At 38.1% G+C, this 15551-nt stretch overlaps 1 protein-coding gene across 6 annotated transcripts in view; it reads right to left on the reverse strand.

Moving 5' to 3' along the window:
- The window catches only part of ADAMTSL1 (ADAMTS like 1), a 1019582-nt gene that overhangs the window by 313958 nt on the left and 690073 nt on the right, over nt 1-15551 (reverse strand). For all 6 annotated transcript variants that reach the window (XM_067041438.1, XM_067041439.1, XM_059072941.2 and 3 more), the window contains one exon: nt 50-176. In XM_067041438.1, the coding sequence (XP_066897539.1) occupies nt 50-176 (127 nt within the window). The remainder of the gene's footprint in view (nt 1-49; nt 177-15551) is intronic.

Raw genomic sequence — 15551 nt, forward strand, 5'->3', positions numbered from 1 at the left:
TAAGCCAGGGAGAAGGCCCAGAAATTGCCCCATCTCTGGAGTGTCTTACGTTTGGTTGCAGAGAGCTGGGATTTATACTGCCCTCGGACCAGCCTGCAGGTGGACCCATCTCCGTTGCAGATGCCACAGTTATCTTCCTTGATGGTGCTTCCCAGCTGGTGATCGCAGCCAACAATCTAACAAGAAAGAGAGATATGTAATTCAACCGGGCGCTTACTGATATGGAGGGATCCTTGGTGAGCTCCATCACTGCCAAATCATCCTCCTATCATCCTTGAGAAGGCTAAGACATGCTTCCCATGAAGGGGACTGAATTCAGCTGGAATTTGAATCAGGCTAAGAAGGAAAAAATGTAGCATGGATAAAGACATTTTCATAGTTCAAATATACTGAAATATACAAAGAGAAAGAAAGATGGGAGGGAGGGGGTTAAGGAGGGAGGGGAGGAGAAGGTGAGGGAGAGAGGAAGATGCTGAACTATTAACATAATGGAAACTTAATTCAAAAATAATTCCCAATGTCAATAATTATGCTTCACCCAAATCACAAAAAATACAACTGTGAGATAACTATAGCAGGAAAAATTTTATGAATAATCTCTATGTTCTATATGTTCCTTAGAATGTAAGATGCATAACGGTGGGGTTTTGTATTTTGGATTCATTGATGTATTCCAAGCAACTAGAACAGTGCTTGGAAAATTGTAGGACTTCAACAAATATTTGCTGGGACTTTCCTGGTGGTCCAATGGTTAAGACTCCATGCTTCTCCTGCAGGGGGCATGGGTTGCATCCCTGGTCCGTGAAATAAGATCCCACATGCCATGCAGCCCAGCCAAAACATATATATTTGCTAAATGGTAATTTAAAATACTCCCTTTTCTAGCTAGCACTTCAACTAAGAAAAGAGAAACAGAATCACAGAATCAGCCAACAGACAAAAACAAGGTTAGTGTGCGTGTGTGTGGTGGAAGAGAGGATTGATACAGAGGGCAGCAGAGATAGCCAACCGTGAGTGCCTGCTGTTGACTGGCCCTGTCCTGTACCAGGTACAAGACACACATCTCATTCATTATCAAGACAATCATGGAGGTCATGAAGCTTGCCAAGGTCACTTAGCTAATAAGTAGCTGAGTTCTAAATACATCTAACAAAACATTTGTGCTTCATCCAAATCGGGCTTAACAAAATCACAAGCCTTCATCAATTATGTGGGCAAACTCATTTGTATCCCTAATCTTTTCTTTCCAGCGTTCAAGTTAAAAAAAAGTAGCAAATCCAAACTAAATCAGGTTGTACCTCTGTAGTTCTAGTGAAATCTAATATCAAAAGACTTATGCTATTCTCAAACTCCTTCAACTACTGTCTTTGACAAAATGAGAAGTGTAGTGACATTTGAAGGGACTTATTTTCACAATGTCCCCACAATCCATCCTGTTTTTCAAAAGGTTGTTAACATGAACTCTCTTTGAGGTTTGATTTTCATTTTTTGCACCTTCAACTAATAATTGCAAACACATGTTTAGGCAAAAGTATGAAAAATACAACTGTTTACTATTGTGCTATGTATGTGCTATATTTTTAAAATGTGGTAACATGTACCTCTCCCGTAAAAGCACACAGGCATCTTTAAAAATACATAACAAAACAACAACTTTTTCAGCAGCTGTACTTGTTTTAAAATGTAAAGATGTCAGGAAAACATAGTGCCCCAATCTTAAGTGGAGAGTGAAGGGGGGTTGGTTCCACCTCTGGGCATTCACTGTGGTCAAGCTGCAATCAGTCTCAATATGTTCAGAAGTTACAGTGAGGCCACTTCAGAATTCATGTCAGCTTTGTCTGTGCAGAGCCCAGCATGTGCTGGCTTCTTTGATGTCCTTCCCTGTAACTGCAGTGAAATTATTTTCAAAATTCTTATCTGTAGATGAAGCCACACATGAGCTGAGCAACTCTGCATTCATTCTTATATTCCAAGCACAGTGTGAAATGCAGTGACTGAATCCAACAGTGATTGAAGTCCTGTTATGAGCCAGGCACTCTGCTAGGAGCAATCCAATGGTGAGTTCTAGTACATATGGGTCCACCCTCATGGGACTTAGAGTCTAGTGGTGGAGGCAGATATTACTCAAATCATCACACACATGCAGAATGATAATTAGATGAAAGGTATAAAACACAGATACAGGGTACTCTGAGAGCTTAAAGTATGGGTAGATCTGTATAGAAGGGCCAGAGAAGATTTTCCTGAAGAAGAGTCTTTTGAGCTGAATTCTGAATGAGGAGTCAGACTTAACTAGATGAAAGGGAGGTGTTGCTGTGAGGCTTACTGCATCTTTTAGTCATGCCTAGATACTAGCTAATTAGAAAGTATGCGAAAACCAAAGCTGGCAAAAAAAAAAAAAAAAAAAAAAAATCAGACTGGATTTGCCAACAAAAGCCAAAATAAACAAGGGAGGTGGGCTACATCAAACTAAAATCTTTATGCACAGTAAAGGAGACAAAGAAACAAAATGAAAAGACATCCAACTGAATGGGAGAAAATACTTGTAAATCATATATTTGATAAGGGGGTTAATATTCAAAATATATTGATATAAAGAACTCATACAACTCAAGAGAAAATAAACCAAACAACCCCATTAAAAAGTGGGCAGAGGACCTGAATAGACATTTTTCCAAAGAAGACATCCAGAGGCCAACAGACATGTAAAAAGATGCTCAACAACATTAATTATCAGGGAAATGCATATCAAAAGCACAATGAGATATCACCTCACACCTGTCAGAATGACTATTATCAAAAACACAACAAATAACAAGTGTTCATGAGGTTGTGGTGAAAAGGGAACCCTCCTACACTGTTGGTGGGAATGTAAATTGGTGTAGCCCGTATGGAAAACAGTATGGAGGTTCCTCAAAAAATTAAAAATAGAAGTATCATATGAACCAGCAATTTCATTTCTGAGTATTTGTCCAAAAGAAACAAAATCACTATCTTGAAAGGATATCTGCACCCCTATTTTCATCACAGTATTATTTACAGTAGTCAAGACATAGAAACAATCTAAGTGTCAGTTGACAGATGAATGGATAATCTCTATCTACCTACCTACCTACCTATCTATCTACCTACCTACCTACCTACCTACCTACCTACCTACCTACCTACCTACCTACCTATCTGAAAAAGAAGAAAATCCTGCTATTTGCAACAATATGGATGGACCTTGAGGGCATTATGCTAAGTGAAATAAGTCAGACAAAGACAAATATCATACAACCTCATATATATGTGGTATCCAAAAAAACAAACAAACAACTCATAGATACAGAGAACAGATTGGTGGCTGCCAGAGGTGGAGGTTGAGGGTGGGTGAAATGGGTGAAAGTGGTCAAAAGGTACAAACTTCCAGGTACAAAATAAGTAAATCATGGTGATGTAATGTACAGCATGGTGACTATAATTAATAATACTGCATTGTACATTTGAAAGTTGCTAAGAAAGTCAATCTTAAAATTTCTCATCACAAGAAAAAAAGATCTGTAACTATGTGTGGTGACGGATATTAACTTGACTTATCGTGGTGATCATTTTATAATATATACAAATATAAAATCATTATTTTGTATACCTAAAACTAATACAATATTATGTCAATTCTATCTCAATAAAAAGATATCAGAAGACTAAAGCATCTGATTGCCTTAGTAGGGTTGAATCCTTTGAGAAAACATGGCAATCTTAACTTAATATTAATTAATTATTATTAATTAATTAATAATTATTAATTAATTAATTATTAATATTAAGTTAATATTAACTTAATCTTAATATTCAAAGAATCATTGACTCTACTGTTCTTGTTTGGGGTTGAGGAGAGATGACCTTAATCTTATGAGATACTCAGCTGTGTGGAAGGACAGTGGGCATGGGAACGCATACTCTCAGGTATCTCAAACCCGACTAGGTTTACTCCATAAATTAAAGAAATTTCAGGTTTTTCAAAGGATTTAACTTTCTCTGGAAAAATTTTAATGGACTCTGATATCTCTAAAGGAGCCAGAAAGGAGATAATCATGAAAATCTCTCTCTAATCCTAAAGATTTCTTTTGGTTCCAAAGCCATTTTAAGAAAAGACTATTCCAGCTTCATAGATCCAAAGTAACAGTCATATTAGGAATAGCTAAATAGAAGGTGACATACTTTAAGGCTAACTTGGCCAGACCACCAACTTAGTGTTCCCAGTGTGGGTTTATGGACCATCAGGATATGAACCAAGTCAGTTCTAACTGGGTTTTGTTTAACTTCAGAATTGAAAAGACAAACATCTCCCTGACACAATAGGTTTTTTTTTTTTCCTTTCTGTATCAATTCCCTTTTAAAATGCCAAAATATTTTAACTCAATTATTTTTAAGATGTGGAATAGTTTATCATCAGATAAAATGTTCTTATTTTGGTCCAAGTGGAAAATTATTTGCAGTTATATCAGGAAAATCATTGTTGACATGTCTCAACCTGTTGAACTTGAAAAACTATTAATTAAAAATCAGTTAAACTATCACTTAAAGAGCTATCATTAACAATAGAGAAAAAATAAATAGAAATACAGAAATGGCTTAGTTGGCAGGTGCAATGCCAGACTCCTCTGTGCCTTTGCACATGATATTATTTCTGCCTGGAGTGCTCTTTCCCAATTCTTTATTTGGCAGACTCCTATTCATCCTTCAAACCCCAAATTAAGAGTCTCCTCCTCAAAAAAGCCTTTTTCAGATTCCAGAATTATGTACTTTAATGGTCAATACTTCCTCAGCCTTTTGTTCATAATTCCATGTAACAGAGAGTACTAACTGCCTAACTAACCTAATACCCATCTATCCTATTTTTCTCAGTAATAGAACTCCAATTTTATTTAGGGTGGCAATATATCCAGGTAAAAGAATACATTTCTCATTGGCTATGTCACCAAGTTGTAATTAGTGAAATAGAATTGGGAGAGTTATGTGGGACTTCTGGGAAGGCTGCTTACAAGAAGCTGACTTAGTTGGGGAGGGTCCCTTTTGCCTGCCTGCCTTCTGTTGGCTCCAGTGGCTTTCTTAAAAAATGAGACAGTCTTGAGAATAGACGGATGGCAGAGCAGAGAGCGAGAAAGAGCCTGATTCTGGAACCCCACTTGGACTGGTTACACCCTGACTCTTTTTTGTTTTTTGTTTTTTGTCGGTGAGAGAGTACTCCTTCATGTGCTTAAGCCAATATTATTTTGGGGTTTCTTTTATATATACTCAATTCAAACAGCTGTATAATTTATACTGAGTTTAATCTATTAACATGTCTGTCTCCACAGAAGATCATGGGCTATCTGAGAGCCCCTGTTTTATTACTCTTTCTATTTTGCTGGTTAGCACAACGTTTGGCATTTGTGATGCACAATGAATGTTGGTGAATCACTGAAACACATAGCACCAAACATAATGGTTTGCTAATAATTCCAGTGTAGGTTACAGATAGGCAACCTTAGACTGCCGTCAATGATGACATACATGTGTACAAAAATGCGCATGCATGTGTGTATGTGTGTTTGCATGTATCTGTGTACACAGAGAAACAGATGTACTATAAATGACAACTAGAAGCCAAACCTAAACCTCTGTCCTGGTACATGAACAAGAAGTACTATAAAGGGCTAGTATTTTTAAACACCCATGTGCACCTATGCTCATTATTCTAATGGATTTTTTTAAAAATTTATTTTTGGGTGTGTTGGGTCTTCGTTTCTGTGCAAGGGCTTTCTCTAGTTGCAGTGAGCAGGGGCCACTCTTCATTGCGGTGCGCGGGCCTCTCACTGTCATGGCCTCTCTCGTTGCGGAGCACAGGCTCCAGACGCGCAGGCTCAGTAGTTGTGGCTCAAGGGCCTAGTTGCTCTGTGGCATGTGGGATCTTCCCAGACCAGGGCTCGAACCCATGTCCCCTGCATTGGCAGGCAGATTCCCAACCACTGCGCCACCAGGGAAGCCCACCTATGCTCATTATTAATGAAATGTTATGGAAGGCAATGTTCAGGTCACTCAGTTCCCAGAACCATCCCGTTCTGGACAAAACATTAAAGCGAGATAATGACCACTCATAACCTTGTCAACTGCATGGAATTTTTTGTAAAGGGTGGAAAACTAACTATTTTGTCCTAATGCAGCTTATTAATATTCTGCTACTAGATGTCAGCTCAGTGGTTTAACTTCTTCCCCATCCAAAATGATTGCACCGTTTTGGATTTTTTTTAAAAAGAGACAAAATTTTTGTCCTAGGTGATATAAAAAGTGAGAAGCTCCAAGATGTTTTTGTTGTTTAGACATCATTGTCAACTTTTGCTTCTGTGTCTTGAATGTATGCTTTTTGTATACACATACGTATACATGCATACAGACAGGCAGTTCTTCATCTCTTGAGGGGAGCATACACACTTAACACTGTTGATTTTTCTTCATTGTTTTTCAGGATTTACTAAAAAGGGGGCAAGGGAAACCCTCCCTAAACAAAAAACTAGAACTATAACATCCAGTCCAAGTTGGCTCAAAAACTTTGAGCATGTCATGCAGATTTTAGGCATCAGGCCTACAGTATGTGCTGATAGGGGTTTCTTTCTTCACCTCACATAGCTGATAGCAAGTGAACAGGCAGAACACAAGACTGAAATTCTCTAGACACTGAAATATGTATAATAAAATGTCTTCACTAGGAGCCACAGGAGAAAGAAAGATCACTGGATGGATAATTTGGAGAATGTAAATAAACACAGTCCACAAGCAGATACCATGCCTCAGAATGACATGCTTTGATGGGTTCAAACTGGCCACGTTTCAAATGGTTTCCCGTAAGGACCTCAACTTCTAGCATCAAATACTGAGCCAGTGATGTCAAGCTTTTCTTGATCCAACACCATGAGGTAAGAAATTTTTAAATCCCTTTATTTTCAGCACTGGGCAAGACAAATATGGAAAATGAAACTGCAAATCGGATCACAGCTGCTCTTATTTATAATTATTTAATTCAGATAGAACTTTATGGGGGAAGAGTGTGCTCTTACAGACATTATAACTCATTTACTATCTATGTTAATAGGCAAAATAGTAGATCTCCAACCTTAACTTTAAAAGATTTAGACATTGATTTGTTTATGCTTTACCTTTTTATAAAATGATTTATAGCATATACACATGATAAAACACAATAAAACTCTTAAAAAACAAAAGAGAAAACGGGGCAAAGAGAAAATTAAGGGTCAAAAAGGTGAGTTACAGCCAGAAATGAGAACTATATAAATGTACATTGTTAAGTCCTATACATTTTCTAGATAGGGGTCACAGATCTGGACGTGAGCTTCCTAGAAAAGAGGAAAATATGAGCAGTGACAAGGGTCACAGCATCTACCAGATCTTTTAGAAAATGTATAGGATAATGTGTTCCTTACAGTGGACACTCAATAAACGACAAACTGGTTCAGGAGAATCATAATTACTCAAAGTACTGAAATCCTAGATATGTATCTTCTGTGAGTTTGCTGAAAGACAATGTCATGTAACAATGTCCTAAGAACATCTGAGCAAATAAATACAAGAAGTTTCAAAGAACTGGCTTTTCAATAACCACTGATGAATCCTAATGGTCAGGGAACATTTAGTAAAACCAAACCTTAAGAAACCAAAACAAATCATCCAGGTACAGAGTGTTGTGATGGTCTGACTTAATCTAAGGATAGACTTTCCAGCAGTTAGAGCTGGGCTGGCACAAATATGGCACATGCAAGTTATTTTTCCTGCCAGGACCCACAGTGGACATTGCCACCCAACTGTAGCACTATTTGCCACTGAGATTTTATGTGGCCACAGAACCTCTACACTATTGTGATCTAGAAACCAAATTCATTAGACTATGGCTGTTTTGCAGGGAGACAAAACTAATTTACTACTCCAGAGTCAGAGAAATGAACTGGCTATCTTTTAGACAATTCTCCACAAATATTTCTCTTAAGATGAATGTTTTCTGAAGATATGAATGATTTCAAGTACAGATTATAACACAAGGTTCAGGGAAGATAAACAACTTCCCCAAGGTCACATTGCTGGTAACTAATAAAACCAAAATTCCAACTTGGGATTCCTGACTATAAGTTATAGTAGGATGCCTATGAACCATGGAAAGACACACGAGTCAATATTTAATATGGGAATGGTGATAAGAAGGTTGAATAATCTTATCAAGATCCCCACCTCCAGAGCCAGATTTACACGCAGGAGTGAATAGATGGTTTCAAATGTAATGTGACTTGGAAGCGTATTTAGGAAGTAAATGGGAAGGTACCACTTCTCATCTATACTTGCGCTCCACATCTCTCTGATATGAGAAAACAGGATCCCCAGTCATTCATAAAGATGCTAACAGTGGCCCATGCGCTATGTTTAATATTTCCAAAAGCCTAATGAAAATATCTTTACCTGCCATAAAGCCACATATGGTCCTCCAAACCTCAACCAACTCATTATACAAATAAACTAAATCCTGATCTTTATTGTACTTATTTTAAAATTGCACTCAGGTCTTTAAGGCATAATATGAGAAAACAAATTATTGCTTGATACACGCAGTGCTTTGAGTTGATGGAAACTTACAAAACACAAGGCCCATATGAAAAAAAAAATAAAGGGCTCCTTTGTGTTAAAAAGTTGGGAACCATTGGTGTGGTCCTTTGTTTGTTGTCCACATGCCCTTGGGACGAGTAACACATGAAGCTGTGGATTACGCTTAAATAAAACCAAATCCACTGAAAATAAGGCATTATGCTGGCTGTTATGGTGCTGCGGGGAGTACACATAAATAATAGGCATGGTCCCAATCTAGGGTGAATGGCTTTAATCAGATCATTTCCTCAGAACAGGAGAGAACAGAAAGGGAGTAAAGATCACTAAGACTAAAGGTCATAGGGGTACAGAGGAGGAGAGAGACAGAAGGGAAAGCCTGGAGAAGGGAAAGAAAACTATATGCTTGCTAGATTTAGGTATAATATATATAGTCTCACTTAATTCTTTTTTTAAAAAATGGAGATATAATTGACAGTAACATTATATTCATTTCGGGTAACATAATGATTTGTTATTTGTGTATATTGAAAAATGATCTCCCCAAGTGTAGTTAACATCATTTAATTCTTCTAGTAGCCCGGAAGATTAACTAACTTTATGTTTATTTTACAAAAATAAAACTGGACTCAAAGATTCAACAATTTGCCCAAGATCACATCACTAGGAATTGGTGTTGCCAGAGGTGAATCAATGAGTGATCCCTCTATTCTATGATGTGTGTTCCTCTTAGGGGTTAGAAGGGCAGTGGGGAGACAGGAAGGAGAATGAACATGTTTCTTTCAGCCATACCTTGCTGCCAAAAGGTAACAAGGGCATTTGAACAACAAACAATGGACTACACCAACAGTTCCCAACTTTTTAACACAAAGGGGTCCTTTATTTATTTTTCATACAGGCCTACCACTACAACTTTTCATATGGGTCTACCTTAACCTACCGCTAAAAGTACTAAGACTAAGCACCAGGTAAAAAGTATGATCTTTTGCATTCAGTAGCTTTGAAAGTATACCTTTAATGGGCAAGATTTGCTTTTTGAGGGAGCAACTGAATTTATTAAAACAATTAGTTGCTTTTGTTCAGTAGCCACACACACATGCCACAGGGTAATACTGGTAAATACACACAGGTTATTAGGCTAAATGGATGAGGTGTAGCTCTCCTACACTCTAATACACCACAATCTGGAGAAAGTTTATGTGAAGGCATTAACTCCTCCAGGCAAAGATTTTCCAAAGGAAAACTCCTCGTACGTGGCACTCTCCTCTGGGGTTTACCAATCACTGGTAGGACTTCTCAGTTTCCTCCTAGACTCGTGAGAGTCCTTACAATGGCCCACAAGGTCCTGTATCAACATGCAGATGGCCAATAGGTACATGAAAAGATGCTCATCATCACTAATTGTTAGAGATATGCAAATCAAAACTGCAGTGAGGTATCACCTCACACCAATCAGAAAGGCCATCATTAAAAAGTCTACAAACAATTAATGCTGGAGGGTGTGGAGAAAAGGGAATTCTCTTACATCGTTGGTGAGAATGTAAATTGGTGCAGCCACTATGGGAAACAGTATGGAGGTTCCTCAAAAAATTGAAAATAGAGTTACCATAAAATCCAGCAGTCCCACTCCTGAGCATATACCCAGACAAAACCCTAATTCAAAAAGATACATGTACCCCACTGTTCATAGCAGCACTATTTACAATAGCCAGGACATGGAAACTACGTAAATGTCCATCGACAGATGAATGGATAAAGAAGATGTGGTACATATATGCAACAGAATATTACTCAGCCATAAAAAAGAATGCAATAATGCCATTTGCATGGATGGACCTAGAGATTATCATACTAAGCAAAGTAAGTCAGAAAAAAACAAATACCATATGATATCACTTATATGTGGAATATAAAATAGGATACAAATGAACCTATCTACAAAACAGAAACAGACTCACAGACATAGAGAACAGACTTGTGGTTGCCAAGGGGGAGGTTGAGTGGGGGAGGGAAGGATTGGGAGTTTGGGATTAGCTGATGAAACCTGGTATATATAGGATGGATAAACAACATGGTCCTACTGTATATAGCACAGGGAACTGTATTCAATATCCTGTGATAAACCACAATGGAAAAGAATATGGAAAAAGAATATATATATATATATATGCATAACTGAATCACTTTGCTGTACAGCAGAAATTAACCCAACATTGTATGTCAGCTATATTTCAATTAAAATAAAAAAAGGTCCCGTATCATCTAACTAAGTTACCTCTCTGACCTCATCTATATCTGTCTCTCTCCCCTTGCTGTTCTTCAAACATTCCAAGCACTTTCTCTCTTAGGACAGCACTGGTTGTTGCCTCTGACTGGAACATTCTTCCTTAGACATCTCTAGAGCAGTTGTCTTGCCATCTTTAAGTCTTTACTGGAAACCCTCACCTTCTCAATAATGTCTACCCTGACCAGTCTATTTAAACCTGTGTCCCTCTCCAGACCCAGGTTCTCTTACCCTGTCCCATTTTTTTCTATTTATTCTATGGCACTTATTTTATAATACAATATAATTTATTTATTTATAATAAGTTTATTGCTTATTTTCTATCTCCTACTAGAACGTAACACCACAAGGTCACAGTGTCTAATGATACAATAAGCAACTAATAAAAGTTTACTGAATGAATGAATGAATGAATTCAGTATATAGGTAAGGCCACAGGTGACAGGCATAGATTGTGGGTTTCAAAGAATTTTCCTCCTTGTCTTACCCTAGAACATAATAACGGCTTCCATCACTTATATATTCTCTGCCACTAGTTCCCAAGACCAAAGAGAGCTCTCTGTCAAAAAGAAAAAGATCTCTACAGATGTGTCATTTTGTAGCACTGTAATCTGAGAGTTTACTTCCACTTGTCACACTGCCTGCTGTGTCTCTAGTCCTCATCCACTACTCCAGAATGGCTTTGAGCTGAGAATGCTTATTATTTTTGAGTGTCTTCCTCTGACCTCTTTTCCACTAGGCATGGTGCTCAGGGCTTCACGCCCTCTCTCTAACACCGACTCTGGATCCGGAAGCTCATTTTGTACTTGATCTCCTGAGTGTCTGATTCTTGGCTCTTCCTGAGGGATGTGAGCTTGCACAGACCCTGGCCTGACTCTTGTCATTACTCTGTGTGAGCTCTAGCCCTTTGGATGGTTGTCTGGCTGGACCAGAGCCACTGTCCTACTCTACCTACAACCCACCCACCCCCACCCCCATCAAAGTGTCAGGCCATCAACCTCCTCTGCCGTTAAAGGCTAAAGGAGGACCTGTTTACATTGGAATGAGATTTTGGCCAGGTGTCCTTTTAAAGGGAACCAGTTCTACCTTCTTTACTGTCTGAGGTAGAGATATTTTCCTGTGCTCCTTAAGAGCTTGCTTATCCTCTAGAGAAGTTCTGTGGTATTTATCTCTTTATATTATAAAGTAAATGGAAGGAAGGGGGATGTCGATGTTGGGGGTATGAGACAGCTGATAGGAAGGGCAGTTAATTGATTAGATTGCAAACATTTTTAAGAGTTTTTGCTGTATTGCCTTTCTTGTGATGAAGAATCTAATCCATCTAATGACTGGATAAACACCCTAAAAGGGAAAGAGAATGATTAACTCTTATTTCTAACATTTATTCAATCTTCCAGGTGCTACCAGAATGATTTTACATTTCTCCTTTCTTATTTATTTTGTGGTCTGGGCCGAATTCTTCTGTAAATTTATGGCTAAAAGCATTTGGATTTTTTTTGACATGTTGGTTTTATTTTTTATTTTTTAATTGAAGTATAATTGATTTACAATGTTGTCTTAGTTTCAGGTGTACAGCAAAGTGATTCAGTTTTATATATATATATATATATATATATATATATATATATATATATATATGTATTCTTTTTCAGATTCTTTTCCCTTATAGGTTATTACAAAATATTAAGTATATTTCCTTGTGCTATACAGTGGCATATTGTTTTTAGTTAAATGTCTGTCTAGTAGTCTTCAGCAGAAATCCCAAGAATTAACCTAGTATAGACCTCTGTGCATACAAACACTGGAATTCATTCCCAGCATATGGTCAGAGGACTTTTCTTTAGCAGGCTGTCTTCTCCCTCCCCAGCTTCAAAATTAGGGTGTCTGGAGAATGCGAAACAAAATTATACAAAGGCCTGACCTCTGACCTTGCTTCTGTCTAGAAGACTGTGAAGTACCCAAGAGGGAAAGTGTTGAATTTGGCCTCACTTCACATGGCATTAACTGTAATTCTTTGTGAACTGTGGTGACATCATGGTATACTTTGACATCACTGCTCAGCCTCCCTTCTGCTGCTGGGCACACAGTGCAGAGGTTTTTTTCCTACACAAGAACTCTTTGTTGAGAAGAAAGGATAGCAGCTGGTCTTCTGCCCTGGTACAAATGTGGATCTTACTGGAATGTTCCTGTTCAGGAAGTCAACACAAAGTAGCCATTCTGCGCTGATGACTAGAACTCACATACATAGCTCTGGAAACTTTAATGAAAATTTACCTCTACAGAGTTCAAAATTCCACCTAGGGCCATAACTCAGCAAAATTCTGCATACAATAAAGCTCTCATTTATATGTCTGGATATGTTACCTGAAGTCAATATTCCAAAAGCAGTAGTATGCTGGCTATATGTATGTGTCAAGGCTGGAGGTATAGAAAAAGGAACAGTAAGGAGGGATGTATCTGTCTCCCCAAGTAGTTCTCCTCCATTATAATTTCTCAAGTGTCTCAGATCCCCAGTCAGGAGGGCTTGTGTCATTCCTTGGTTCTCAAGTCAATTCCTGGTTACTTCCCCAAACATATTACTTTATACTAATTTGAAGCTTTTGGACAGTGCTATTAGTCTTCTTCAAAGCCAGTCAAAGATATTCTCAAATGATATATTTATTTCCTTTTCTTTTCCTGGGCTCTCTACTGCCATTTCTTTCTCAGGTAAGGCCTCAGAAAATTGAGCAAAACAGAGTTTATGCAAAAATATCACCTGTAAAATAACTCCACACTTCTGTCCCATGTGGCTCTAATGCCTACATAAGGCAGAAAAGTTTCAGATCAGCTTGAGACACTAAAGGTTATTAATCTAAGATTATTCTCAGAGGAGTAAGTCATAGCCCAAAACATTTGGGTGGGATAGTAAACTTCTTTTATTGAAAAAATGTGTATAATTTTTAAATTATGTCAGAACAAACAAAGCCGTTGCAATACTCAGTTCTACCATGAACCTTCCAGTTGGACAAAGTATTTTTTTCCCTCTGGAACATTACACTTAAGGCCAACCAGACCATACTGTCGCATCTTAGCCTTTTATCCACGCTTTCAATTCCCTGGCCATTTCTTACCCTGAAACATCATTACTTAAACCAAGAATCTACATGTTGTACAGCCCTAAACCATGAAAAAGGCAGTATGACCTTGGGCGGGGGGAACAAATGACTCAGCCTGTATGTGACGATTTATTACCAACTGCTTGTAAACATCCCATGTTTTCGGTGTGTGATTCAGTTCTCTCCTGAGGATAATCAGATCTACTTTATATTGTTGTAACAATTTGAAGTGATACCCTATATAAAAAGATGCCAAGCACATAACCACTCTGACCATATATCCTGGAGTTTCTGAAAAAATTCTATTTCCAAATCTGTTTTATAGTCCTCGTGATTATCAGACCATGTGTCCTAGTCACTTTGGGGGGTATACATGGTCATTATGCAAATAGGAGGTATTTGCTGCTATGTGTAAAAATGTGTCTAAAGCTGTAAAAGGCGATTTAGTGTCTTGAGCACCCGTAGTCTCGTCTCACAGCTCTAGGCGCAGGGTCAAGTTTGCAAAAGCTCAGGTCCACTGCAGTGCCTCTGGATCTGACAACAGTACATTTGAAGTAAGGTCACAACCGTTATCCTGTACGGAAATAGACTCTCCTTTATCAGGCAGAACAGATGGAGCTTCACTGGAGAATGTTTTTTTTTCCTTTTTAACTTTCCTCTACCCTGGTGAAGTAGCGAATGAAGTAGCAGCAAGCCAGGGAAATGATCTCTGGGAGTTTTAAGGATTCTATTAGTAATGAATAAAACCTCTCGGGAACTGCTGTGGGGTAGCAAATCATCTCCTCCACAGCCCACTCAAATGAGAGGGGAATGCTTAGAATTCTTAAAGTACCCTTCCTTAGCTCTCTATTCTAGACCACTAATCTGGAGTCTTCCTTAGCTCTCTATTCTAGACCACTAATCTGGAGTTAATTCAAGGCCACTTTCAACTGTGTACAAGCGAGTAACAATCATTAAATGTAAACGTCAATACAAAATAGAGATTTCCCAAAGTCATTTTTCTAAAATCTGAAGTCTTAGGGAAAGATATATTTTCAGGGGCTGGAGAAATAGCTCAGTCCCGTTTTCTCCATGGGAGCCTGCACGCACATGGATGTGTTGCTATGACAGCTGAATTTAATGAAAGAAAGTGAGTACTCAGCAAATCCATCTTGGCATAGGGAATATTCAAAATCTATTTGTTTTAAAGAGGAAGAAAACTGGAATCTGAAAGTGCAAGTGAAAAACAAATCAGTTAAATTTTTTTTAAAAAAGGAAAAGTAGTCTTCCTGAAACTGGGAATTTGAATTGCTTATTAATCAGAATTAGCAATAAACCAATCAAACAGCAGTCACAACGTCCTACAAGAAAAGTGGACTGACTGATTTTTAATGCACCAAAAAATTTCCCGAGCCAATAGTAAGGTTAGCTGCTGGATTGGGCTTGAAAAAGGCTGACAATGATCAATTCTGGCCATGCTTTCAAGCTCCAGACTTGTGGATTTAGGATAAGCAGTAACATTTTGCTGAATCACTGCAATATTGACAATGGCAAAATGAACTGCT

This window comes from Kogia breviceps, chromosome 8 (genome assembly GCF_026419965.1).
Source record: "Kogia breviceps isolate mKogBre1 chromosome 8, mKogBre1 haplotype 1, whole genome shotgun sequence".
Lineage (NCBI taxonomy): Eukaryota > Metazoa > Chordata > Mammalia > Artiodactyla > Physeteridae > Kogia > Kogia breviceps.